Source organism: Coregonus clupeaformis, chromosome 30 (genome assembly GCF_020615455.1).
Source record: "Coregonus clupeaformis isolate EN_2021a chromosome 30, ASM2061545v1, whole genome shotgun sequence".
Lineage (NCBI taxonomy): Eukaryota > Metazoa > Chordata > Actinopteri > Salmoniformes > Salmonidae > Coregonus > Coregonus clupeaformis.
This window is the reverse complement of record NC_059221.1, coordinates 17,366,498-17,394,008: the sequence shown is the minus strand read 5'-3', so window position 1 is coordinate 17,394,008 and position 27,511 is coordinate 17,366,498. Positions and strand designations below refer to the sequence as shown.

At 43.7% G+C, this 27,511-nt stretch overlaps 1 protein-coding gene across 1 annotated transcript in view; it reads right to left on the bottom strand.

The window, feature by feature from the left end:
- LOC121546488 (von Willebrand factor A domain-containing protein 5B1-like) overlaps nucleotides 1-27,511 on the bottom strand; it is a 71,787-nt gene that overhangs the window by 25,183 nt on the left and 19,093 nt on the right. The window contains exons 7-10 of the mRNA XM_041857754.2: nucleotides 25,851-25,975; nucleotides 20,297-20,473; nucleotides 7,481-7,591; nucleotides 6,751-6,953 (exon numbers count right to left, since the gene is read on the bottom strand). Coding sequence (XP_041713688.1) covers nucleotides 6,751-6,953; nucleotides 7,481-7,591; nucleotides 20,297-20,473; nucleotides 25,851-25,975 — 616 coding nt within the window. The remainder of the gene's footprint in view (nucleotides 1-6,750; nucleotides 6,954-7,480; nucleotides 7,592-20,296; nucleotides 20,474-25,850; nucleotides 25,976-27,511) is intronic.

Genomic DNA, 27,511 nt, shown 5'->3' with positions numbered 1-27,511 from the left:
AGGCTTTGTTACTTTGGTCCCAGCTCTCTGCAGGTCATTCACTAGGTCCCCCCGTGTGGTTCTGGGATTTTTGCTCACCGTTCTTGTGATCATTTTGACCCCACGGGGTGAGATCTTGCGTGGAGCCCCAGATCGAGGGAGATTATCAGTGGTCTTGTATGTCTTCCATTTCCTAATAATTGCTCCCACAGTTGATTTCTTCAAACCAAGCTGCTTACCTATTGCAGATTCAGTCTTCCCAGCCTGGTGCAGGTCTACAATTTTGTTTCTGGTGTCCTTTGACAGCTCTTTGGTCTTGGCCATAGTGGAGTTTGGAGTGTGACTGTTTGAGGTTGTGGACAGGTGTCTTTTATACTGATAACAAGTTCAAACAGGTGCCATTAATACAGGTAACGAGTGGAGGACAGAGGAGCCTCTTAAAGAAGAAGTTACAGGTCTGTGAGAGCCAGAAATCTTGCTTGTTTGTAGGTGACCAAAAACTTATTTTCCACCATAATTTGCAAATAAATTCATTAAAAATCCTACAATGTGATTTTCTGGAATTTTTTTCCTCAATTTGTCTGTCATAGTTGACGTGTACCTATGATGAAAATTACAGGCCTCTCTCATCTTTTTAAGTGGGAGAACTTGCACAATTGGTGGCTGACTAAATATTTTTTTCCCCCACTGTACATATTACTTCAACTACCTCAACTAGCCGGTGCCCCCGCACATTGACTCTGCACCGGTACCCCCCTGTATATATAGCCTCCCTACTGTTATTTTATTTTACTTCTGCTCTTTTTTTCTCAACACTTTTTTTGTTGTTGTTTTATTTTTACTTTTTTGTTAAAAATAAATGCACTGTTGGTTAAGGGCTGTAAGTAAGCATTTCACTGTAATGTCTGCACCTGTTGTATTCTGCGCATGTGGCCAATAAAATTTGATTTGATTTGATTTGATTCATTATTATTCTACAATTTAGAAAATAGTAAAAATAAAGAAAAACCCTTGAATGAGTAGGTGTTCTAAAACTTTTGACTGGTAGTGTACATTTTCAGATTCTAAAAATACTCCTGCAACAGGCTCTGCATTTCAGGAATCACAGTAGCAAGTAACCCTGGTGCACTGTTAAATTATTTAACCATTTAAACAATGTATTTTTTTGAAAAAGACTCTCAGTTTTTCCATTGCCATCACTGGCTTTCATATGTTTTAAACTTGAGCTTGTCCGAGGTGTAGGACTCAACGACAGTTGTTATCCATTGGAGCACTGCGATTGGTTGCCACACATTCTTGGGAGGGGCTTAGCGAAGGGTCAGTTGTACCGAGAACTTTAAGAAAACTATCCATAAAAACCACAAGAAAACTTTTGTAATGTTGAGAGAACGTTCTAAGAATGTTATTTAAAAACATATACATTCCGTTCTCAGCATCAACAAAACTCTTCTTCTTCTTCTTCTTCTGTGGATTTATATGGCGGTTGGCAACCAACTTTAAGGTGCATTACCGCCACCAACTGGACTGGAGTGTGGACCAGAGAAAGTGAAGGTCTAAATCCTACAGAATAATCTCGTCTCCCTAAGGAAACGAAATACATAATTAAATACTACACATCCCCTGAAGATTTCCCCAACAGTTCACTTAATCCTGGCTCTTCAACCCCATTACTACTCAAATCTAATAACAATCGCTCCCTTTCGCTCACATATTTCTGGCACTGAAATAGAACATGTTCCACTGTCTCCATCTCCTCCTGACAATGATCACACCTCCCAGTCGGATGTTTCCCCACCACTTTCAATGTACTATTTAGCCTTGTGTGTCCCAGTCTCAGCCTTGTGACTACACTTCACTTTCCTCCCTTCTCTCTCAACCTGAGGACCTCCCTGCCCCCACCTTTTCCTGGATCATATACAGGTGTCTTCCCTTACTCTCCCTGTTCCACAACTCTTGCCACTTGTTTTTAATCACTGTTCTTATTAATCCCTTGGCTTCTGCTTTACTGATTGACAATTCCATCTCAACATTAGGCTGTTTAAGAGCCTGCTTGGCAATAATATCCACTTCCTCATTCCCCAGAGGAACATCACAAACACCCCCATCTGTTTCACCCTATACAAACACTGCAAAACTTCATACAATACATCCTGTCTGCTCGGAGACACACATGAATTTAAGCTCATCAGTGCTGCACTGGAGTCAGAGCAGATGACTACCCTGTCTGACCTCACCTCCTCCACTCACTCTGCAGCCGATAGTATGGCTAACAACTCCATTGTGTAAACAGATAAAATATATGTTGCTCTTTTCGTCACTGCCACCTTAAACTCAGGAACACTAAAAGCTGCTCCTGTCCTCCCTGTTTTAGGGTCCTTAGATCCATCTGTGAATATATTCAAGAAAGTATTGTGTTCTTAAATGTTCACTTACAACTGAATCTACTCCTTCCTCAACATCTCTTACCCTCTCAAGCAACCCTAGATCTATCACTGGTTGAGGGAGAAACCAAGGTGGGAAAGCAGGACGAACCACAGAGGTGCTAAACTCCCTCCCAAACAACCCCATCTCTCTCGCCCAAAGCTTATATTCAGATTTTGTTCATGTTCCCAGCACTCTAGGAGCACCTTTCTTGTAGGATGTGTAACCTTATGTCCTTGTAGATTTACCCAATATGTTATCTCTAGCTGTTGTCTTCTTAACTTTAACGGCATCTCTCCCAACTCTACCTGCATCACTGCCACTGGGGAGGTCCTGAGTGCTCCACAACATATTGTTAGGGCTTGGGCCTGGATAACATCTAGCTTTTTTAAAGATGTCTGAGCTGCTGATCCATACAGTGTCTTGCAAAAGTATTCATCCCCCTTGCCGTTTTTCCTATTTTGTTGCATTACAACCTGTAATTTAAATTGATTTTTATTTGGGTTTCATGTAATGGACTTACTCAAAATAGTCCACATTTATGAAATGAAAAAAATTACTTGTTTCAAAAAATTCTAAAGAATAAATAACGGAAAAGTGGTGCGTGCATATGTATTCACCCCCCTTGCTATGAAGCCCCTAAATAAGATCTGGTGCAACCAATTACCTTCAGAAGTCACATAATTAGTTAAATAAAGTCCACCTGTGTACAATCTAAGTGTCACATGATCTCAGTATATATACACCTGTTCTGAAAGGCCCCAGAGTCTGCAACACCACCAAGCAAGCGGCACCATGAAGACCAAGGAGCTCTCCAAACAGGTCAGGGACAAAGTTGTGGAGAAGTACAGATCAGGGTTGGGTTATAAAAAATATCAGAAACTTTGAACATCCCACGGAGCACCATTAAATCCATTATTATAAAATGGAAAGAATATGGCACCACAACAAATCTGCCAAGAGAGGGCCACCCACCAAAACTCACGGACCAGGCAAGGAGGGCATTCATCAGAGAGGCAACAAAGACACCAAAGATAACCCTGAAGGAGCTGCAAAGCTCCACAGCGGAGATTGGAGTATCTGTCCATTGGGCCACTTTAAGCCGAACACTCCACAGAGATTGGCTTTACGGAAGAGTGGCCAGAAAAAAGCCATCGCTTAAAGAAAAAAATAAGCAAACACGTTTGGTGTTTGCCAAAAGGCATGTGGGAGACTCCCCAAACATATGGAAGAAGGTACTCTGGTCAGATGAGACTAAAATTGAGCTTTTTGGCCATCAAGGAAAACGCTATGTCTGGCGCAAACCCAACACCTCTCATCACCCCGAGAAAACTATCCTCACAGTGAAGCATGGTGGTGGCAGCATCATGCTGTGGGGATGTTTTTCATTGGCAGGGACTGGGAAACTGGTCAGAATTGAAGGAATGATGGATGGTGCTAAATACAGGGAAATTCTTGAGGGAAACCTGTTTCAGTCTTCCAGAGATTTGAGACTGGGACGGAGGTTCACCTTCCAGCAGGACAATGACCCTAAGCATACTGCTAAAGCAACACTCGAGTGGTTTAAGGGGAAACATTTAAATGTCTTGGAATGGCCTAGTCAAAGCCCAGACCTCAATCCAATTGAGAATTTGTGGTATGACTTAAAGATTGCTGTACACCAGCGGAACCCATCCAACTTGAAGGAGCCGGAGCAGTTTTGCCTTGAAGAATGGGCAAAAATCCCAGTGGCTAGATGTGCCAAGCTTATAGAGACATACCCCAAGAGACTTGCAGCTGTAATTGCTGCAAAAGGTGGCGCTACAAAGTATTGACTTTGGGGGGTGAATAGTTATGCACTCTCAAGCTTTCTGTTTTTTGTCTTATTTCTTGTTTGTTTCACAAGAAAAAATATTTAGCATCTTCAAAGTGGTAGGCATGTTGTGTAAATCAAATGATACAAACCCCCCCAAAAAATCCATTTTCATTCCAGGTTGTAAGGCAACAACATATGGAAAATGCCAAGGGGGGTGAATACTTTTACAAGCCACTGTATGCTTCCATAATCCATTGATGACCTTAACAGCGCTATATATATCATTTTCAATGCCATTCTATCTGCCCCCCACTCCATTCCTGACAAGCAACGCATCACATTCAATATTGTCTTTCCTTTGACAACTATGCTCCGCCCATGTCATTCGAGTGTCAAACCAGACCCCCAGGAACCTAAACCCTCCCACCCTCTCCAGATTCCTTCCATACAACTTCAAGTATATTTCCTCCCCAACCTTCCTTCTAGAAAAAAACACAGTCTGTGGTTTCTCAACTGAAAACATGAAGTCCCACCTGAGGGACCACTGCTCTTCTTCACTAATCGCTTCTTGAACTCTTCTGGCTGTATGGGTAATATTTCTCCCTCTCTTCCACAGCGCTCCATCATCCGCAAACAATGACCTCCCAATATCTGGTCTCACCTGAGAGAATACATTGTCAATCATAATGGAGAACAACCAAGGACTAATGACACTTCCCTGGGGGGGTACCATTATCCACCTCATAGCTTTCTGACATAGAAATAAATGTCCATGTGTCCTATCTGTGCTAAGCCAAAATAAGCTAGCAGTGTTATTAAAAGTCTTATTGAAATATTCAGTGAAAGTTTTAAGGAAGTTATTTAAAAAACCTCCTAATAACCTATAATTTCTCAGAGCATTAATAAAACCTCCCAGAATTTTTTTTCTCAGAACCAGAGTAAAACGTTTTCGGAACCTCCCTGCAATCTAAAAATGTATGTTCCCAGAAAAGGTGACATTTTCACTTCTGTTCTCAGAACATACCGGTCAGGAAACGTATGGCTTCGTTCCCACAACCAATGTAAAACCAAAAACTTCCAAGGAACCAAATGTGCTAGCTGGGAAGGTTTTGCAATACAGCCCACTCCAATTCCCTAGCCTTGATTACATGTCTGAATGGTTTGTTGTTTATTTGCCTTGTGCATACTAAGCATAAACAAGAGGTTGCATGCATTAGCAAGCCCCATCAGATTTAATATGACTACTGTGCTAGTTAGCGTTGTGCTGCTGTTGTTCTTGTGTCCAATTCCTTTTTTTTGTTGGTATTTTACCCCCTTTTTCGTGGTATCCAATTGGTAGTTACAGTCTTGTCTAGGGGTGTAACGATTCGTTTTAACAACGATTCGATTTGTATCACGATTCGTGGTTGTCGATACGATTCAAGGACGATATTGGTTCATTTAGAACGATACGATCCGAAACGATTCAGTGACTTGAAATCGATTCAGTAACCTTTTAGCCAAAAATTCAACCAGTGTGACTGAAATAAATACCTGGATACTGGACAGTGCAGGTGAAGTTTCCTAGATAATTTCTCGCTCGTCGGCTTCTCCTCTGTCGTCCGCCATGCTATGTTTTGTTGTCTTTGCGCCTTTGCGCCGCTGCTGGCGCGGGGCGATGACGTCACGGATAGGCAGACTGAATCGAGTAATGTTTAAAGCCTTTATCATTAAAAGTGCTAAGAAAAAACATCCATATAAAGTCTGACGTGCTTAAATCCAATGGGTTATTTCCTAGTATCGATACAATCGATGTATTACATTTTAAAACGATGTTAGATTGATATATGTTGTCCAAAAGGCCAACTCGCCGAGCACAGATCGATGTAGTTGGATCATAGGAATATAAATCGATACATCGATGTAGTAGATGGATCGTTACACCCCTAGTCTTGTCCCATCGCTGCAACTCCCGTACGGACACGGGAGAGGCGAAGGTCGAGAGTCGTGCGTCCTCCGAAACACAACCCAACCGAGCCGCACTGCCCGCTTAACCCGGAAGCCACCCGCACCAATGTGTCGGAGGAAACACTGTACACCTGGCGACCAAGTCAGCGTGCCCGGCCCACCACAGGAGTCGCTAGTGCGCGATGTGACAAAAACATCCCTGCCGGCCAAACCCTCCCCTACCCTGGACGACGCTGGGCCAATTGTGCACCGCCCCATGGGTCTCCCGGTCGCGGCCGGCTGCGACAGAGCCTGGACTCGAACCAGGATCTCTAATGGCACAGCTAGTTAGACCACCGTGCCACTCGGGAGGCCCTTGATTCAAATTCCCATCTAACTCTTAAAGCGGTGCCCGAGGAAGTCTGATTCACATGTGGTATCAAATGGGGCACTTTGTAATGGGTTTAGATTAGAAGCCTCCAGCTAGAGCATAACGAACAGCAATGTAACAATACCTATAAACCACTTCACACCATGGTAAGGGATGCTGGGTTTGCGTACTGATTGATTCCCCCAGAGCCTGTAAGAAGAGGTAGTGAAAGACAGGTATATGTTGATGGTGTGTTTACCTTGTGTAGCGGGCATGGCTGCGGACCAGCTCGATGACCTTCCCTGTATTGTTGACGGCCCCGTCCGTGAGCAGGAAGAGCATGCGAGGATGACCTGCGTGCATCGGCTGCCTCAGGATCCATTTGAGCGGTGCCAGGATGTTGGTGCCGCCCATGTCAGCTCGGATCTTCCTGATGTACTCACAAGCCATAGTTACTGTTTCCTGAGAAATTGATAAAGCAAGAGAAAAGGCATAGTAGCATTTAATAGCCTAAATGTTATAGATGCTAGCCAGCAACCGGAGGGTTGCCAGTTCGAATCCTGAGTCTGACTAGAAAAATGTGTTGGGAAGTGAGCTGGCAACCAGAGGGTTGCTGGTATCAGATTCTAGATGCCATTGCCTGCCGTTGTGCCCTTGAGCAAGGCACTTAACACCCCACAACAACAGCTCACCGAGCGCCCTGCGTGGCAGCCCCCTGCACCTCTCCCCAAAACAAAAATGTATGTGTGTCTTTCGGAGGGGTTGGGTTAAAAGTGGAAGTCAAATTTCAGTTGGATCTTGTGTGCAATTGACCAAAAAAGTGATCTCTCAATAGACAAGCGTGTCTCTGACTCATACTTTGATTACCTGTAGTTGTCAAATCTGGCACGCAAGATGAAGTATTTACTAATAGAGATTTTATCACTGACATTCAGTTAAATAATATTGACCTGAAAGCAGAAACACTACATGTCCTGCCGGCATCATACCTCATCATAGCTCTGACTGGTAGTAAACAGTGTTTTGAATGTGGAGCCGAAGCCGATGATGTTGAAGAGGCTGGCAGGCACAAGACTCTTCAGAATCACCACCATGGCATCCTGGGAACAGAACAGATGTGATAAAAACACAAGGTCAAGAGGTAGAAGGGCAGAATGAAAAACGAGGGAACGAGAGAGGAAGAGAGCATAAAGAGAAAAAGAAAAGAAACAAGACAGGCAGACCTGGCATCTATTTTGAAGACATTGTCTAACAACCAACCTTGTTCACCTGGCAGCAACTGTTCTTCTTTACCTTTATGAGGAAAACCGTTAAAACATTTTCGGCTGCAGCAGTATGACCAGATTACAGCTCCTCTAACACAGTCTTCTCTGGCATTGGGCTAGTTACTATAAATTGTTTAAAGTTGAAAGCAGCAGTTGTGATGTGTGTGTAGCATGAATATATACAGTGCCTTCGGAAAGTATTCGGACCCCTTGACTTTTTCCAAATGTTGTTACATTACAGCCTTATTCTAAAATGGATTACAAAAATAATCATCCTCAGCAATCTACACACAATACCCCATAATGACAAAGCAAAAACAGGTTTTTAGAAATTTTAGCAAATGTATTAAAAATAAAAAACAAAAATACCTTATTTACATAAGTATTCAGACTCGGAATTGAGCTCAGGTGCAACCTGTTTCCACTTATCATCCTTGAGATGTTTCTACAACTTGATTGGAGTCCACCTGTGGTAAATTCAATTGATTGGACATGATTTGGAAAGGCACACAACTGTCTATAAAAGGTCCCAAAGTTGACAGTGCATGTCACAGCAAAAATTGTCCGTAGAGCTCCGAGACAGAATTGTGTTGAAGCACAGATCTGGGGAAGGGTACCAAAAAATGTATGCAGCATTGAACGTCCCCAAGAACACAGTGCCCTCCATCATTCTTAAATGGAAGCTGTTTGGAACCACCAAGACTCTTCCTAGAGCTGTCTGCCTGGCCAAACTGAGCAATCGGGGGAGAAGGGCCTTGGTCAGGGAGGTGACCAAGAACCCGATGGTCACTCTGACAGAGCTCTAGAGTTCCTCTGTGGAAATGGGAGTACCTTCCAGAAGGACAACCATCTCTGCAGCACTCCACCAAACAGGCCTTTATTGTAGACTGGCCAGACGGAAGCCACTCCTCAGTAAAAGGCACATGACAGCCTGCTTGGAGTTTGCCAAAAGGCACCTAAAGACTCTCAGACCATGAGAAACAAGATTCTCTGGACTGATGAAACCAATATTGAACTCTTTGGCCTGAATGCCAAGCATCACATCTGGAGGAAACCTGGCACCATCCCTACGGTGAAGCATGGTGGTGGCAGTATATGCTGTGGGGATGTTTTTCAGCGGCAGGGACTGCGAGACTAGTCAGGATCGAGGGAAAGATGAACGGAGCAAAGTACAGAGAGATCCTTGATGAAAACCTACTCCAGAGCGCTCAGGACCTCAGACTGGGACGAAGGTTCACCTTCCAACAGGACAACAACCCTAAGCACACAGCCAAGACAATGCAGGAGTGGCTTCGGGACAAGTCTCTGAATGTCCTTGAACCCGATCGAACATCTTTGGAGAGACCTGAAAATAACTGTGCAACAATGCTCCCCATCCAACCTGACAGAGCTTGAGAGGATCTGCAGGAAAGAATGGGAGAAACTCCCCAAATACTGGTGTGCCAAGCTTGTAGGGTCATACCCAAGAAGACTCGAGGCTGTAGTCGTTGCCAAAAGTGCTTCAACAAAGTACTGAGTAAAGGGTCTGAATACTTATGTAAATGTCATATTTCCGTATTTTTGTGTTAATAAACGTGCTAAATTTTTGCTTTGTCATTATGGGGTATTGTATGTAGATTGATGAGGGGGGGAAAAAAACAATTTAATCAATTTTAGAATAAGGCCGTAACGTAACAAAATGTGGAAAAAGTCGGGGGATTGGAGGGACGCCATGTGCGACTGACGTGTTTTCCGTTTGCTCCCGTGGTATTTTTAAAGTTTATGTGAATTTTGCAGCAAAACCGTATTTATTTTCATATATTATTTTGGTGATCCCTTCCCGTAAAAACCAAGACTACTTTACTTCCAAATATCAGCATGTCGACGAAACATAAGGCCAAAAGCATGACTTTGAGAAAACCCGGCCTACAAGACACACTTTCATCACCGCCCTCCCCTGAGCCTGACGACCCGGGGACTGATACTCTACCCGGGGGGGCGGCTGCCTGGCGGCGCTGAAGTGAACATTCTCGAGGCCATCAAACTACTACGCTCTGAGATAGTTGAAATGAAAACGGAGGTGGTTGCTACGATTGAGGCCCGAATAAAGGAGGTTTCTGATACTTTAAAAGCAGATCTAACCATCCTGCGGAACGAGACGGTGCCGGCAATCGCATCACTCAAAACAACAATGGAGTCGCACACTACAACGATTGCAGCACTGGAGACCTTCGCTACAAATGTCTCCGACTTAACTACATCCCTGGAGGCTGACATGAAACGCCTAGCTGCGGACTTGAAAAAGGTGAAGGAGAGCTGTGTAAGTTTGGAGGGATTCTCTCGCCGCAATAACCTGAGACTTGTATCAGTCCCAGAGTCAGCGGAAATGCCTCGCGCCACAGATTTCGTTTCTGGGCTGCTGAAAGATGTTCTAGCCTTAGATGAAAAGCCCCTGATTGATCGTGCCCACCGGTCGCTGCGCCCAAAGCCCCGGGATGGGGAGAGGCCCCGTGACATAATTCTTCGAGTGCACTTTTTCCATGAGAAGATGGAGATTCTCCGACGAGCCCGCAATACCACTCTGAGCTTTCAAGGACAGAGCTTCTCCATCTACCAGGACTACTCCCCCACTGTTTCCAGGCAGCGCGCAGCTTTCGGACAGGCCAAACGACTACTTCGGGACCATCCAGGTGTGAAGTACGGACTGCGATTCCCGGCCCGTTTATGGCTATCTCATGATGGTAAAGACTACACATTTGAATCTCCGGATGAGGCTCTCTCTCACATTCAACGTCACATCAAGAAGTCTTGAACTTGCTCATAGTTCAGCAACTGTTGCTAGCGAACTGTGGATAGTAAGTAACCCACCTGTGGTACAACTATGTTTAGCTACAACATGCTAATTTTGTATAGTTGGGGGTTGGCGTACCCATTCAGGCTTATTTGATGTGATCTAATGTTTTGATCATCTAGTGTGCTTGCCTTACAAGCATTCAGTCATTTTAATTTCATTGTATTGCGGTTTTACTATACTCCTGTGTTTTCTAGGCTGTCTTGCTCACCTATTCCGTTTGTTTACATAGTGTCTCAGTGACTCAAAATATTCTTGGTTATTTGCTTACTGCATCCGTTTGCATTGACCCAGTAAACAGTAAATGCTTCCCGAGGCGACACGTTTTTTTGGGGTCTTCACTTACATTTTAAGGCTCTGAGCGTCATTTATGCCCAGCAAGCGTTAAACGTTGCGCACACGTAGTTTTTTTGGTCTTGGTTGTAAGCTGTCTCAGCATTCAACTAGACAACTATTATAATAATAATAATTATTATCATTTTTGATTGTCTTACTACGATTTCCTTACTTCAAATTAGGTTTTCGGCTGAGAGCCGTTACACATTCTATTTATTTTCTTTATTTTCTCTCTCAAATGCCTGTTATAAGACTGGGAATATAATTATATACATCTATAAGTGGTGCTTTTGTAATTTCGTCTGCACAAGGGATTCACCTTAATTTCTTTTATTTAAAAAATGATTATCTCTTTTTGCTGTTTGATCCACTAACAAAACACGACTTTAAAGAGCGGGACTGTGGGTTTAGGTTTAAGACCGCACTCTCACAGACATACTGTGCGAAGAGAACATGCTCTATTTAGGCTTGTACCTCGTTTGGGGAGGTACTGTCTGGGATGGGGGAGGGGGTGGGGGGAGGGGTTGAATTGTTCAGTTCTAATGTTGTCATTCTGTCTTTTTTGTTTTTTTTTCGGTACTTTTTCTCAACATCTACCACCGTACATTATTACTCTGAGACAAGTTATTCTGGGGTTTCTGGGCGCTCATTGCTTTTCCATTCTATGCTCTAATGACGGGGTTGTATAACGGGAATGCCCAGAGGGGCCGAAACAATGCGATCAAATACATTTCGTGGAACACCAAAGGGGTTAATAACCCAGTGAACGTAAGAGGGTGTTGACACACTTAAAGGGTTTGAATGCAAATGTTGCATTTCTACAAGAGACTCACTTGAGGACTGGTGAGCACTTTAGGATGCGTAGGGACTGGGTTGGTCAAGTGTTCCACTCTAACTTTCATAGTAAATCAAGAGGGGCTGCCATTTTGGTTGATAAAGTCACTCCCTTTGTAGCTTCTGAGGTTATCGCTGATCCTAAGGGACGATACGTCATAGTAACCGATAAACTGTTTTCTACCCCTCTTGTTTTGGCTAGTGTTTATGCTCCCAATTGGGATGACACAAGTTTCATTTCTTCCTTTTTGTCTGCTATACCCAATTTAGATTCTCATTTATTGATTTTAGGGGGGATTTCAACTGCAAAATGTCCCCAGTTCTTGACAAGTCCTCACGAACAACTACAGGCCCATCTAAATGTGCCCTACTTATTCAAGCCTTTCTTCAGAAATATGCCATGCTTGAGGCCTGGCGTTTCCTACATCCTACAGATAGACAGTATTCCTTTTATTCTCATGTTCATCAAACATACTCCCGGATTGATTACTTCTTTTTGGACAAAAAACTTTTGCCTAACCTTCGGCAGTGTACTTACAAGAGTATTGTTATTTCGGACCATTCACCATTAGTGCTTGAACTAGAGTTTCCCCCAGCGACCTCCTATGTGTTATCAATGGCGTCTTAACCCCATTTTACTCTCAGATAAGGAGTTTGTCAATTTCATTTCTTCTGAAATCACCTTATTCCTAGAAACTAATTCAACACCAGGTATGTCCTGCTCTACCATATGGGGAGTCTATCAAAGCATACCTACGTGGCCAAATTATTTCTTATACAGCCAACCAAAACAGAGTTCGCTCTCAGCGACTTTCGGGACCTGAGCGAATCCATAGCCACATTGGATGAGAAGTATGCCACGGTTCCTTCCTCTGATCTGCATAAAGAGCGCCAACTACTCCAATCTGAATTTGATGAGCTTTCTACCAGGCAAGCTGAACAGCTACTCTTGCGAGCTCGGTACAGAGTGTATGAACAAGGCGACAAGGCCAGTAAACTCCTTGCACATCAGATCCGTAAATCTGAGGCCTCACGTTTAATCCCACAAATAAGGACCCCGTCTGGTGCCACCACAGTTATACATAAAGAGATCAATGATCAATTCAAACAATTTTATTCTGCGCTATACACCTCTGAATCCCCTCAAGACCCTTTGCTGATTGATTCCTTCTTTAATGGCCTGAATATGCCTTCAATTGATACAGACACCCATGACTATCTAGAAGAAGAATTTACACCTGAGGAGATTGCAACAGCAGTGTCCGCAATGAAAAGCGGTAAATCACCGGGTCCGGATGGTTTTCCAACCGAATTTTACAGGACGTTTTCTGGTCTGCTTTGCCCATTCTTGTCTCGACTATTTGCAGAGTGCCTTAATACCTCAAAGCTACCGCCTAGTCTTTATCAAGCTTCAATTTCATTACTATTAAAGAAAAACAAAGACCCCCTTGAATGTGGATCCTTTCGCCCAATCTCGCTTTTTAAACTGTGATTACAAAATCCCTAGCCAAGCTTTTAGCCATCCGTATGGAAGGCTCGCTGCATCAAGTAATACACTCTGACCAGACTGGCTTTGTGAGAAATAGGCATTTGTTTTTCAATATTAGGCGCCTTATGAATATACTGTACTCCCCTGCGTCGGAGGACCCAGAGGTGGTGGTCTCACTTGATGCAGAAAAAGCGTTTGACCGCGTTGAGTGGGATTACCTAACAGCCACCCTTTATAGATTTGGCTTTGGCCCCAAATTCATTGCGTGGATAAAGATTCTTTATTTTTCCCCCCATGGCTTCGGTACGGACTAACAACTTGTCCTCTGACTATTTTCCCTTGCACCGCGGGATCCAGACAGGGCTGTCCACTCTCCCCCTTGTTGTTTGCTTTGGCAATCGAACCTCTCGCCATTGCATTACGCTCTAATGATGCCATTCAAGGAATAATCCGGACGGGCTCAGAGCAGAAAGTCTCGCTATATGCGGATGACCTCCTTTTGTTTATCTCTAACCCTGATACCTCATTGCCACGCGCCTTATCTGTTCTTAAAAGGTTTGGATCAATCTCAGGGTACAAGCTGAATCTAGGCAAGAGTGAGCTTTTTCCTGTAAACAAGGCTGCTTTAAAGTGCTCTTTTACAAGTTCTCAGTTTAGGATTGTCCGGGATCAATTCACCTACTTGGGAGTTAAAGTGACAAGGAAATATTCAAATCTGTTTCAGGAAAACTTGGTTGCTCTAGCAGACAGTTTGAAACAATCTTTTGCTTTTTGGAATGCGCTACCTCTTTCTCTTATCGGAAGGATTAATGTCATTAAAATGAGTGTGTTGCCCAAATTTCTATATTTATTTCAATGTCTACCCATTTTTATTCCAAAATCTTTTTTTATTTCACTGGATCAAACATTCATGCATTTTATTTGGGATGGCAAGGTACCACGGATTGGTAGAAAACATTTACAGAAGCCTAAGTCATTGGGGGTTTAGCTCTACCAAATTTTCAGACATACTATTGGGCTGCAAATTTCAGAGCCCTTCTGTACTGGCTGCAGACTGATCCTACTGGCCCCTAGACCAATCTGGGTCCAGATGGAGTCTGAATCGTGTAAACCTGCTGCACTTTCTTCTGTGTTGTGCTCGTCTCTCCCAGTGTCCCTAGGCAAAAGGTGTGTCAACCCAATTGTAAAGCAGTCTCTTAAAATTTGGAATCAGTTCCGCTTAGCCTTTGGCCTCCGAGGCTTTTCTCTATCAGGCCCAATCAATCAGAACATTTTATTTCCTCCATCTTTGAATGATGGGGCTTTTGACATCTGGCACTCACTAGGCCTCTCCTCACTAGCCCAATTATTCTTTGATGATACATTTGCCTCTTTTGCTCAGTTACAGGAAAGGTTCAACCTCCCCCCAATCCCACTTTTCCGCTATCTCCAGACTAGGAACTTTGTCAGAGCTAACACACCTGAATTTCCCCATAGGCCTGTGAATACAGCTATAGAGAGCATCCTGGAGCTGAACAAGCTTCCCTAGGGGCGCAATTTCAGATATATATGCAATCATTCATGACTTACAGAACCCTTCTTTGGTGCCTTTAAAGACTCGATGGGAAAAGGATTTGGGGGAGGAACTTGGGGAAGACACCTGGGAATCTGTGCTGCGCAGGGTGCATTCGTCCTCTTTTAGCACTAGACACAGCCTCATTCAATTCAAGGTGGTTCACCGTATCCACTGGTCTGGGGCCAGACTTGGAAGAATATTCTCTGATTTTGATCCTACCTGTGTCAGATGTAAAAATTGAACCGGCCACACTGTTGCATATGTTCTGGGGCTGTCATAAACTGTCAGGTTTCTGGGAATTAATATTTAAATGTTTCTCTGATATATATAACACTGTTATAGATCCCTCTCCCCCTTACAGCCCTTTTTGGAGTACTGCCCATAAGCACCCCCCTGTCAAGAATCCAGTCGGACACTGTTGCTTATACAACTCTTTTAGCTAGACGGCTAATACTACAGAACTGGAAGATGGCAGCTCCCCCATCTTATAAATATTGGGTGAGAGATGTGTTGTGCTCTCTGAAACTAGAAAAAATTAAATTCAATTCACGTGGGAACCCCAAACTGTTTAATGAGGCTTGGGCTCCATTCCGGTCTTATTTTAAACAGTCCATCCTCTGATGGCATTCCTATTAAAACCAAAATAAGTCTGTATTTGACCCCCTGTGACTTAGGGGTTGGATGAGCATTTCTCTGTGTTTTTTTCTGGGGTGGGGGTGGGGGGCATTAAGGTTGATGTGCTTATTGATTGTGACCTGCGGATGCCTTGTTCATCTCGCCCGGGCAGAGACTAAGGTGTGAGCTTGTTTTTCCCAGTTATTTTTATTTTTTTAATTCTGTTCACGCCTACATAAAATTATCAATATTCATTTTTTATTTTAAAGCATTGTAAACTTTTTATTTTTGGTCCAGTGGATGATTGGTCTGTGGCCTTGACTGTCTGTGAGTGGTTGCATTTCTCCACCCCATCCCTTAACTGTTTACAGGAACAATGGTGAGGTGTTTGCTCTGTCCCTATACTATAGATTGCCCTTTAACCTTTTGTAGCCTTCTGCCTGGTGTGTTTAACTTGTCTAAAGTATGGTATCTTTAAAGTTATTTTTTTTTTATATGTATTATTTGTATTTTTGTCTAGTTGAGTATATTATTTATATTGCTTTGTCTTGTCTGTGTGTGTGTAAAACTTAATAAACAGAGTTCTCAAAAAATTTGGAAAAAGTCAAGGGGTCTGAATATTTTCCGAAGGCACTGTATGTGTGTGTGTCTGCGTGTGTGTGTGTGGAAGTCGGTGTGAGTGTGTGCGTTAGTGATTGATTGCATGTGTGCTAAGGTGCGGAGAGTAGGTGCAGGTGGTCAGTCCAGTTCAAGTCTTCAGCAACGTGATGGCTAGTAGTTAGAAACCTTTTGGAATCAGACCTCATGCTCTGATACCGTCTGCCCGATGGTAAGGGAGTGAACAGTTCGTGGCTGTGGTCCTTGATGATGCTGCAGGACTTCCTCATGCACCGTTTCAAGTAGATGTCCTGGATGGTGGGAACACGGCCCCAGTGATGTCCACCACCCACTGGAGGGCCTTGCGGTTGTGGACAGAGCAATTCCCATGATGCAACTGGTCAGGACACTCTCGATGGTGCAGTGGTAGTATTTGGAGAGGACCCGGGGTGGCATGCTGAATTTCTTCAGCCGCCTTAGGAAGTAGAGGCGCTGTTGTGCCTTCTTGACAAGAGTGGTGGTGTTGTTGGTCCATGTCAAGTCATCGGTTATGTGGATGCCGAGGAACTTAAAACTGCTGACTCTCTCTACTGCAGTCCCGTTGATCTGGATCGGGCATGTTCCCTCCTCTGTTTCCTAAAGTTAACAATCAACTCCTTTGCTTGCTGACGTTGAGGGAGATGTTGTCCTGGTGCCAGTTCACTTACCTCCTCCCTATAGGCTGACTCTTCATTGTTGGTTATTAGGCCTACAACCGTGGTGTCGTCAGCAAACTTGATGATGGAGTTGGTTTTGTGCAAAGCCACACAGTCGTGGGTGAACAGGGAGTAAAGTAGAGGGCTGATGACACACCCCTGTGGGGCCCCTGTGTTAAGAGTCAGTGTGGAGGAGGTGTTGTTGCCAATCCTCACAGCCAGTGGTTTGCCCGTCAGGAAGTCCAGGATCCAGTTGCAGAGGGTAGTGTCCAGACCCAGGGCTCTGACCTTGGTGACGAGCTTGGGGGAAACAATAGTGTTGAATGCTGAACTGTAGTCAATGAACAGCATTCTCACATAGGTGTTCCTCTTGTCCAGATGTGTTAGGGCCGCGTGAATAGCGATGGAAATGGCATCTTCCGTGGATCTGTTGGAGCGGTAGGCAAATTGGAGGTCCAGTGTACCTGGCAAGCTGGCCTTGATGTGGGCCGTGACCAGCCTCTCGAAGCACTTCATGATGATAGGGGGTGAGTGTTATGGGGTGATAGTCATTTGTGCATGTCACCTTGGTCTTCTTGGGCACTGGGATGATGGTGGTCTCCTTGAAGCAAGTGGGGACTACAGCCTGGGACAGAAGATGTCCGAGAAGACGCCCGCCAGCTGGTCAGCACACACACTGAGGACGCGGCCAGGGATGTCATCTGGGCCGGTTGCTTTGTGAATATTCACTCTTTTGAGCGTTTTCCTCACGTCAGCCTTGGAGAGCAAAAGCACCTGGTCATCCGGAGCAGCAAGAGCCTTCCTGGATGGCTCAGTATTACCTGCCTCAAAGCGAGCATAGAATGTCTTAAGCTCATCTGGGAGGGAGGCGTCGGTGGGCACCACACAGCTGGATTTGCCTTTGTAGTCCATGATAGCCTGTAGTCCTTGCCACATGCATCGCGAATCTGAGTTGTCGAACCTCGATTCAAGTTTGAGTTTGTATAGTGTTTTAGTGCATCCCTAATGGTTTTGCGGTGCTCATACCTGCTTGCCTTGTACGCGTTGCGCACCACCGAGTCATAGGGGTTCGTTCTGCTGACATTGAATGCTGCAGTACAGGCTCTCAGCATGGTATGGATTTCTCCGTTCATCCAGGGTTTTTGGTTCGGTTATGTCCGAATTGTTATTGTGTGTACAACATCATCAACACATTTCCTAATGAAGCCTGTGACTGACGATTCCTCAATGTTGATGGATGAGTCCTGGATTGATGAGTCTTTGAACATATTCCAATCAGTATTCTCAGAACAGTCCTGCAGCATTCAGTCTGCCTCCTCTGTCCAGCGCCTCACTATTCTCTGTGTTGGTGGCTCCATCTTGAGTTGCTGCTTGTAGGCGGGGAGTAGGAGAGACGTGATCTGATTGGCCGAAGTGGGGGCGGAGATGGCTTTATACACATCACGGATGTTTGTGTACACATGGTCTAGCACATTGTTTCCTCTCGTAGGGCAGGATAGATGTTGGTGATACTTGGTTAGTTAAAATCTCCTATGATAATAAAGACTGCATCTGGGTGATAGGATTCTTGCTGGCTAATGTTCTTGTATGGTTCGCTGAGAGCCGCCTTGATGTTTGCTTGTGGCGGCATGTACACAGCTGTGATAAGAACACAAGTAAATTATCTGGGCATATAGTGGCATATATATTGGCATATGTAGCATATAGTGAACAGGAGCTCAAGGTTTTTAAACTTTGGTACACCAGGAATTGTTGATGAGGAAGCATACACCTCTCCCTACTCTTATCAGAAGCCGCCGTACGATCCATACGGAAAATGGAAAAGCCGTCTTGTTGAATAGCTGAGTCGAGTGAATTGTCCGTAAGCCATGTCTCTGTAAAAACAAAGACAAAGCATTCCCTGATGTCCCTCTGCAATTGAAGCCTTGCTCTGAGTTCACAAAGTTTATTTTCCAGTGATTGGACATTAGCCATCAGGATACTAGGAAGAGGAGGCTGTGTAGCCTGTCTTTTCAGCCCAGTTGGATTCCCCCTTTCTGTCCTCTTCTTCTTCGCCGGCTTTGCAAAGTTGTGCAGGAATCAGCAAGACGCGTGCCCTCATCAGCGCCGCCATCTTAACTCTTAGCGTCTTTGTAGTGCACTAGAGAAGTGCCAAATAATCAAATTGTATATAATTTTCTCTGTGTGAGGGGCCAGTGTATTATTATAAAGAGAACGCTCAATAAAAACCAGTCATTTCATGTTTTGCTGTAATATGGATGTCACACCACATTGTGTATTCAATACCAGGAGTTAGAACCAAAATTATTTTCCAGTTGTTCCGTTCCGAGCAGAACCCCAAATGTTTTTGTTCCATTCTGGTGTTCCGACCAGAGAATAAAGTTCTGAACCGGTTCGAAAAACAAAAAAAGGTAATGGTTCATATAGTTCCTTTTCACTATTGTTTTTACATTTAGCTCATTCATTTACTCCCCCAATTAGTGCAGATAGAGCAGCTTGCTGTGGAACGGGTAAGATCGTTGTTTACATGTTTGATTGGTGCTGGCACGAGATGAGACTGAAATTTCACAGGTGGGGAGAGAGCGAGAGAGATGGGTGGACATGGAGGGGGCTTGGCTTGAAGCGCTGAAACATCATGACATGACGTGAATTGGAATGTGTTCAGGCTATCACTAGCATTATAACTTCACCAAATTACATAATTATATACTAGACATTAGTTATATTTTTGGAACTGAAAATAAAATGATTCTCTAGATTTGACAATAGCGGTTATGTTCCGGAACACTAGAGATCACCTTTGTTCCGGTTCTGGTTCCGTTCCTCCAAAAATTATTTTTCAGTTTTCGGTTCTGTTCCCTGAAACGGTTCCAACCTGTTTAATACCATTTCAAAGTGACTGTTTAATTGATCTATGACTGAAAAGAAAGTAAGTCCTGTAACTTTTGTGTTGATATGACAAATAGTTTACAGAAACTACATAATCTCCTCCTCTTTTTCCCTCCTTATGTTAAGAGGTGGTAACAAATAGATGTCTGGCATTTTGGGGATGTTTAATTTCTCAGTGTCATAAAATCTCTCTTTCTCCTTATATTCAGTCAGAAGTGGTATCAAATTGGGGCCTGGCATTTTGAGGGAGTTTCTGGCACATCAAAGAAACTGATGAGCAATGGTTGCGTCATCATCGGTTTAACCAGCCTTTAAGCCAGACTTTGGGGTGTCAGAGAGTGTCAGAGGAAGAGGAGGCCCATCCCGAAGCTGTCTGAGTCACACTGCCACGAAGTGCATCATAGACCAAGAGAGGTTAGTCAAACATCACTCAGCCTGTCCCAATCAGGCTTCACTCCATCTGTGTAAAGACTGCTTTCTATGAGCAGTGAGTCATTGAGTCATTAATAGCACAACATTTGTGTATAACCGCAGTTTAGAGACCTAATTAGTATACTACATCATTCCTTTATCATTAATTTATTTTTCTTTAATTTAGTTGTCCTGAATTAACAAGTTTCTAATTTAATTAATGATGCTTACTATATGCATTACCTATGAATGTGTTATGTATGGGTTATTATGAAGTCTCGTACAGTACCTTGACACGGCTGATGTTGACCCCGCTCATGCTCCCACTGCGGTCAATGAGGAAGATGAACTCTCCATGCACCTTCCTCAGGTCAGAGGTCATGGACTTGAGGTCTGGGCAGAAGTTGAGCATGACCACAGGGTTGTGGAGGATGTCCTTGTGGAGACGCTTACGAATTATATCCACCTATATATGGCCACATGACCAGAGGATAACATGGTGAGAGAAGTGCTTGAGATATAGTCTACACATGGTCAGAGGATACAGTAAGACAATGGTGAAATAAAGATAATTAAATCAAAATCACATCATACAAGCTTTGAATGAGAGCCATATTCACATTCAGGAATAACTTTGTACATGCATTCTTTAACAATATATAAATAGTTATCTTACATCCGATAAGATCAGCATTAAAAAAATAGCTAGTTCTACACAAAACAGTGTTCCCATAAACTACTACACAGCTGATTCCTTCATGCGAAGATGCATTAGATACATAGATCTAACAGTTAAATATTCTCCATACGGAAGGTTTTTGAAAAGCTGAATTTCAGCTATGCTTCTTTAAATAAAATATTTCATAATTCAAGGAAATCACAGTTGGGATTTTTTTTTTTAAGAGACCCAAATGATTTCAGAAAGAAAGGGCACTCCATCAACTGGTGCATGTGTTCTTGCAGGTAGATCCAAGCAGAAGGCTGAGGACCTTTCATGGTTTCCATAGTAACCCCTTTTTATCACAGGGCTAAGTGTTCTCTCTCTCCCTCCCATTGAGGTCTACTGGTCACTTAAGGATGTAATTGTGTCTACCACTGTAGTGCCATTCTGACATGTGGATAATAAGGTACAATCTGTATTGACACATGATTTCACCTCAAATAAAACGATAAACTCACCATTTAAATAACATACTGTAGCTCCAATGTGTGTCATTTGTGGTTTTAAAATAATTCCAGATAGGTGGAAATAAATCAAACACTTTTATGTAATAATAATGGACACAGGCATATTGTAAAATACTATTAATACTGGCCCAAAAAAAGGTGTCCCGAATCACACAAAACTTGCAAAAGGTGTGAGGGCAAAAACCCTGTGCTATCCTGGAGCATGAGTACAGGACATTACAAGGCTGCTTCCAACCGTTCTACGACAGATGCCGGAAGCTGACGCTGTCGTAGTCCATGTGGGGTCAAACGACATTAGGAGGGCTAGCTCGGAACTTCTGAAATTTGATTTTAAAGAACTGATTCTGAAAGATTCCAAAAAGTGGCCAATTATTTCCATCGTTGGGCTGCGGGTGTGAAAGATTCAGCAGGCTACTGGCATTACACACCTGGCTAAAAGATTACTGTAGCTCTGTTGGAATCACTTTCATAGATAACTTTGGCACTTTCTGGAAACAGAAGATGCTCTACAGGAATGACGGAGTCCATCCAAATCATCTTGGCTCCTGGACTCTGTCCACACATTTCAAGGCTGCGTTGAGACAATGACTTATCAATGACCCAAGCCCAGCTCAGATAATCCCTGTCATTGTGCCACTGAGTTGTCGTGGTGCTGCTGCAAATGTACATTGTCCCAGGGGTGTTGGCAGAGACAATTAGTGAGGGAAAAAAGTATTTGATCCCATTTTTTACATTTTAGTCATTTAGCAGACGCTCTTATCCAGAGCGACTTACAGTTAGTGAGTGCATTTATTTAATTTTTTATATTGGTCCCCCGTGGGAAACGAACCCACAACCCTGGTGTTGCAAACGCCATGCTCTGAGCTACACAGGACTAGCTCCCCTGCTGATTTTGTATGTTTGCCCACTGACAAAGAAATGATCAGTCTATAATTTTAATGGTAGGTTTATTTGAACAGTGAGAGACAGAATAACAACAACAAAAATCCAGAAAAACGCATGTCAAAAATGTTATAAATTGATTTGCATTTTAATGAGGGAAATAAGTATTTGACCCCCTCTCAATCAGAAAGATTTCAGGCTCCCAGGTGTCTTTTGTACAGGTAATGAGCTGAGATTAGGAGCACACTCTTAAAGGGAGTGTTCCTAATCTCAGCTTGTTACCTGTATAAAAGACACCTGTCCACAGAAGCAATCAATCAATCAGATTCCAAACTCTCTACCATGGCCAAGACCAAAGAGCTCTCCAAGGATGTCAGGGACAAGATTGTAGACCTACACAACGCTGGAATGGGCTACAAGACCATCTCCAAGCAGCTTGGTGAGAAGGTGACAACAGTTGGTGCGATTATTCGCAAATGGAAGAAATACAAAATAACTGTCAATCTCCCTCGGCCTGGGGCTCCATGCAAGATCTTACCTCGTGGAGTTGCAATGATCATGAGAACAGTGAGGAATCAGCCCAGAACTACACGGGAGGATCTTGTCAATGATCTCAAGGCAGCTGGGACCATAGTCACCAAGAAAACAATTGGTAACACACTACGCCGTGAAGGACTGAAATCCTGCAGTGCCCGCAAGGTCCCCCTGCTCAAGAAAGCACATATACAGGGCCGTCTGAAGTTTGCCAATGAACATCTGAATGATTCAGAGGAGAACTGGGTGAAAGTGTTGTGGTCAGATGAGACCAAAATCGAGCTCTTTGGCATCAACTCAACTCGCCGTGTTTGGAGGAGGGGGAATGCTGCCTATGACCCCAAGAACACCATCCCCACCGTCAAACATGGAGGTGGAAACATTATGCTTTGGGGGTGTTTTTCTGCTAAGGGGACAGGACAACTTCACCGCATCAAAGGGGACGATGGACGGGGCCATGTACCGTCAAATCTTGGGTGAGAACCTCCTTCCCTCAGCCAGGGCATTGAAAATGGGTCATGGATGGGTATTCCAGCATGACAATGACCCAAAACACACAGCCAAGGCAACAAAGGAGTGGCTCAAGAAGAAGCACATTAAGGTCCTGGAGTGGCCTAGCCAGTCTCCAGACCTTAATCCCTTAGAAAATCTGTGGAGGGAGCTGAAGGTTCGAGTTGCCAAACGTCAGCCTCGAAACCTTAATGACTTGGAGTGGAACAAAATCCCTCCTGAGATGTGTGCAAACCTGGTGGCCAACTACAATAAATGTCTAACCGCTGTGATTGCCACCAAGTACCAAGGGTTTTGCCACCAAGTACTAAGTCATGTTTTGCAGAGGGGTCAAATACTTATTTCCCTCATTAAAATGCAAATCAATTCATACATTTTTTGACGTGCGTTCTTCTGGATTTTTTTGTTGTTATTCTGTCTCTCACTGTTCAAATAAACCTACCATTACTTTTTTCCCTCACTATAAGTAACTTAATGTATGTCCCTCTAACTGCCCTGAATTTCTCTGTTGATCCTACAGCTATTGTATGCAGTAATCATGTGCCTATGAACCAGAGTTATACTGTTAGCACTGAGGCGCTGTGCCCTAGTAGGAAGTCCATTGTGTGCAGCACACTCTGCACTATCAGCTCAAACATAAATAACATTGTCAAGCATCCCAGTAAAGCAATAAAAACAATCAAGCATCCCAGAAAAGTGCTAAAAATAGCCCACAATAACATATGTCGCATAAGAAATAAGGTTCATGAAATCAATAACTTGCTAGTAACAGATGACATTCATATTCTGACTATCTCTGAAACTCACTTAAATAATACCTTTGATGACACAGTGGTAGCAATACATGGCTATAACATCTACAGAAAAGCCAATGGGGGCGGTGTTGCGGTCTCATGTTAAATGCTTTTTAAGTAATATTTATTTTTATTTAACTAGGCAAGTCAGTTAAGAACAAATTCTTATTTACAATGACGGCTTACACCAGCCAAACCCAGACGACGCTGGGCCAATTGTGCGCCACCCTATGGGACTCCCAATCACGGCCGGTTGTGATACAGCCTGGAATCGAACCAGTGATGCCTCAAGCACTGAGATGCAGTGCCTTAGACCACTGCGCCACTCGGGAGCCCAATATGGCTACAGATTGATCTGCCTCACCTAAGGCCCATTCTTGTGGGAAGCTGCTATAGACCACCAAGTGCTAACAGTCAGTATCTGGATAATACAGTGGCTTGCGAAAGTATTCAACCCCCTTGGCATTTTTCCTATTTTGTTGCCTTACAACCTGGAATTAAAATATACTTTTTTGGGGTTAGCAAACTTAGGCATGACATGCCAGCAACAAAATACCGACACTACACCTCCAAGTACAACTGACTAAATTATGAAAGACAAGCATTGTAATTTTGAATTCCGTAAAGTGAGTGTGGAGGAGGTGAAAATATTATTGTTGTCTATCAACAATGACAAGCCACCAGGGTCTGACAACTTGGATGGAAAATTATTGAGGATAATAAAGGACGATGTTGCCCCTCCTATTTGCCATATCTTCAATCTGAGCCTACTAGAAAGTGTGTGCCCTCAGGCTTGGAGGGAAGCAATAGTCATTCCGCTAGAATAGTAAAGCTTAAATAGCCGACAAATCGGCCTGTTACCAACCCTTAGTAAACTTTTGGAAAAAACTGTGTTTGACCAGATACAATGCTATTTTACAGCAAACAAATTGACAACAGACTTTCAGCATGCTTATAGGGAAGGACATTCAACAAGCACAGTACTAACACAAATGACTGATGATTGGCTGAGAGAAATAGATGATAAAAAGTTTGTGGGAGCTGTCTTGTTAGACTTCAATGTGGCTTTTGACATTATCAATCATAGTCTGCAGCTAGAAAAATGTATGTGTTATGCAGGTCATTCACTAGGTCCCCCCGTGTGGTTCTGGGATTTTTGCTCACCGTTCTTGTGATCATTTTGACCCCACGGGGTGAGATCTTGCGTGGAGCCCCAGATCGAGGGAGATTATCAGTGGTCTTGTATGTCTTCCATTTCCTAATAATTGCTCCCACAGTTGATTTCTTCAAACCAAGCTGCTTACCTATTGCAGATTCAGTCTTCCCAGCCTGGTGCAGGTCTACAATTTTGTTTCTGGTGTCCTTTGACAGCTCTTTGGTCTTGGCCATAGTGGAGTTTGGAGTGTGACTGTTTGAGGTTGTGGACAGGTAGCTTTTATACTGACAACAAGTTCAAACAGGTGCCATTAATACAGGTAACGAGTGGAGGACAGAGGAGCCTCTTAAAGAAGAAGTTACAGGTCTGTGAGAGCCAGAAATCTTGCTTGTTTGTAGGTGACCAAATACTTATTTTCCACCATAATTTGCAAATAAATTCATTAAAAATCCTACAATGTGATTTTCTGGAGAGAAAAAAATCTCAATTTGTCTGTCATAGTTGACGTGTACCTATGATTAAAATTACAGGCCTCTCTCATCTTTTTAAGTGGGAGAATTTGCACAATTGGTGGCTGACTAAATACATTTTTTCCCCACTGTAAGTGCCTTAATGTGTTTGGACCCCAGAAAGAGTAGCTGCTTTTCTTCTTTAATTATAAGCAGCATCTTGCCATTTTACAAAGCCTGTTTAATCTAAAAGTCCTTTCAGACAGCTGTTTCTGTGTCTCTCATTAAGCTGCTGTGTAAGACGCACATCAGATCTGATGCAGCACTCACTTTCTTTTCATTGCTGGAGTCCTTCTTGGTGGCCTTGATGAAGTCACTCTTCCCTGCGAGGTGATCATCGTACTCCCCCAGTGTCATGTCTCCATCCTCAATCAGCACATGTGGCAGATGAGGATCTAGACAGAAGAGGAGATTGTGGCCATTAGACTTATGGGATACAGTATCGCCTAGACAACAATCAATCAATCAATCAAATGTTATTTATAAAGCCCATTTTACATCAGCAGATGTCACAAAGTGCTATACAGAAACCCAGCCTAAAACCCCAAACAGCAAGCAATGCAGATGTAGAAGCACGGTGGCTAGGAAAACTCCCTAGAAAGGCAGAAACCTAGGAAGAAACCTAGAGAGGAACCAGGCTCTGAGGGGTGGCCAGTCCCCTTCTGGCTGTGCCGGGTGGAGATTATAACAGTACATGGCCATTAAGGCCAGATTTTTCTCCAAGATGTTCAAACGTTCATAGATGACCAGCAGGGTCAAATAATAATCACAGTGGTTGTAGAGGTTGCATCAGGTCAGTACATCAGGAGTAAATGTCACTTGGCTTTTCATAGCCGGACATTTAGAGGTTGAAATAGCAGGTGCGGTAGAGAGAGAGAGTTGAAAACAGCAGGTCTGGGACAAGGTAGCACGTCCGGTGAACAGGTCAGGGTTCCATAGCCGCAGGCAGAAGAGTGGAAACTGGAGTAGCAGCATGACCAGGTCGACTGGGGACAGCAAGGAGTCATCAGGCCAGGTAGTCCTGAGGCATGGTCCTAGGGCTCGGGTCCTCCGGGATGGGAGGGAGAGCCATGTTTCAGTATGAGCCATGACACTGATAGGGCCCAAACGCACAATGCAATATTAATACAGAGAAAAGGCAGAAGTGGCTAGATACAGTACATATTTTTTCTGTCACAGAAGTCCGTCTTGGATTTTGTTTCCAAGTTGTAATGATGCCGGAGTCAAAATGACAGTACCACTACTGTTATTTCCTGCTCATATTCTGCTCTCCACAGGAATCTCTCAAAACATCTCTCTGCAGTGAACTTTACAGCAAGCTGTTTTTATTGACCATTTATTGACCATTTACTAAATCAATGACGTTTTCTTTTAAAACTGACAATCTCTTTTCATAATCATTCAAGTTCATTTTGCTGTACAAATACTGAGGAAAAACCGGCAAGCACTCCATCCATCTCTCTATTGCCATGGCCATCCATTTGGTTGAGCTCAGCAATCTCCTTGATGAGATTGAAACCCCAGCACCACAGTGGGCTGAATTGAATTGCACAGCGAGCAACTGGCCCCAGGTCTGTTTGTAGACAAAGCCATCTCTTAGCACCTATTGAATAAGCAATCTGGGGACTCATTACTGCCTCTAGGAGACAACTGGTCCATGCAGAGGTCAAGACAACCAGGAGAGGATAGATAGACAGCGATAGAGAACGAGAGGGGGGAGAGAAAGAGAGAGCGAGAGAGAAAGGGAGGGAGACAGAGAGTGATAGAGTGAGAGAGAGAGAGAAAAAAAAAGAGAGAGAGAGAGAGAGAGAGAGAGAGAGAGAGAGAGAGAGAGAGAGAGAGAGAGAGAGAGTGAGAGTGGGTGGCTGGGTAAGCCCGAGGACAGCTCATACATTTGTACAAGGTGGAGGGTGGATGGAGGGGAGAGCCTG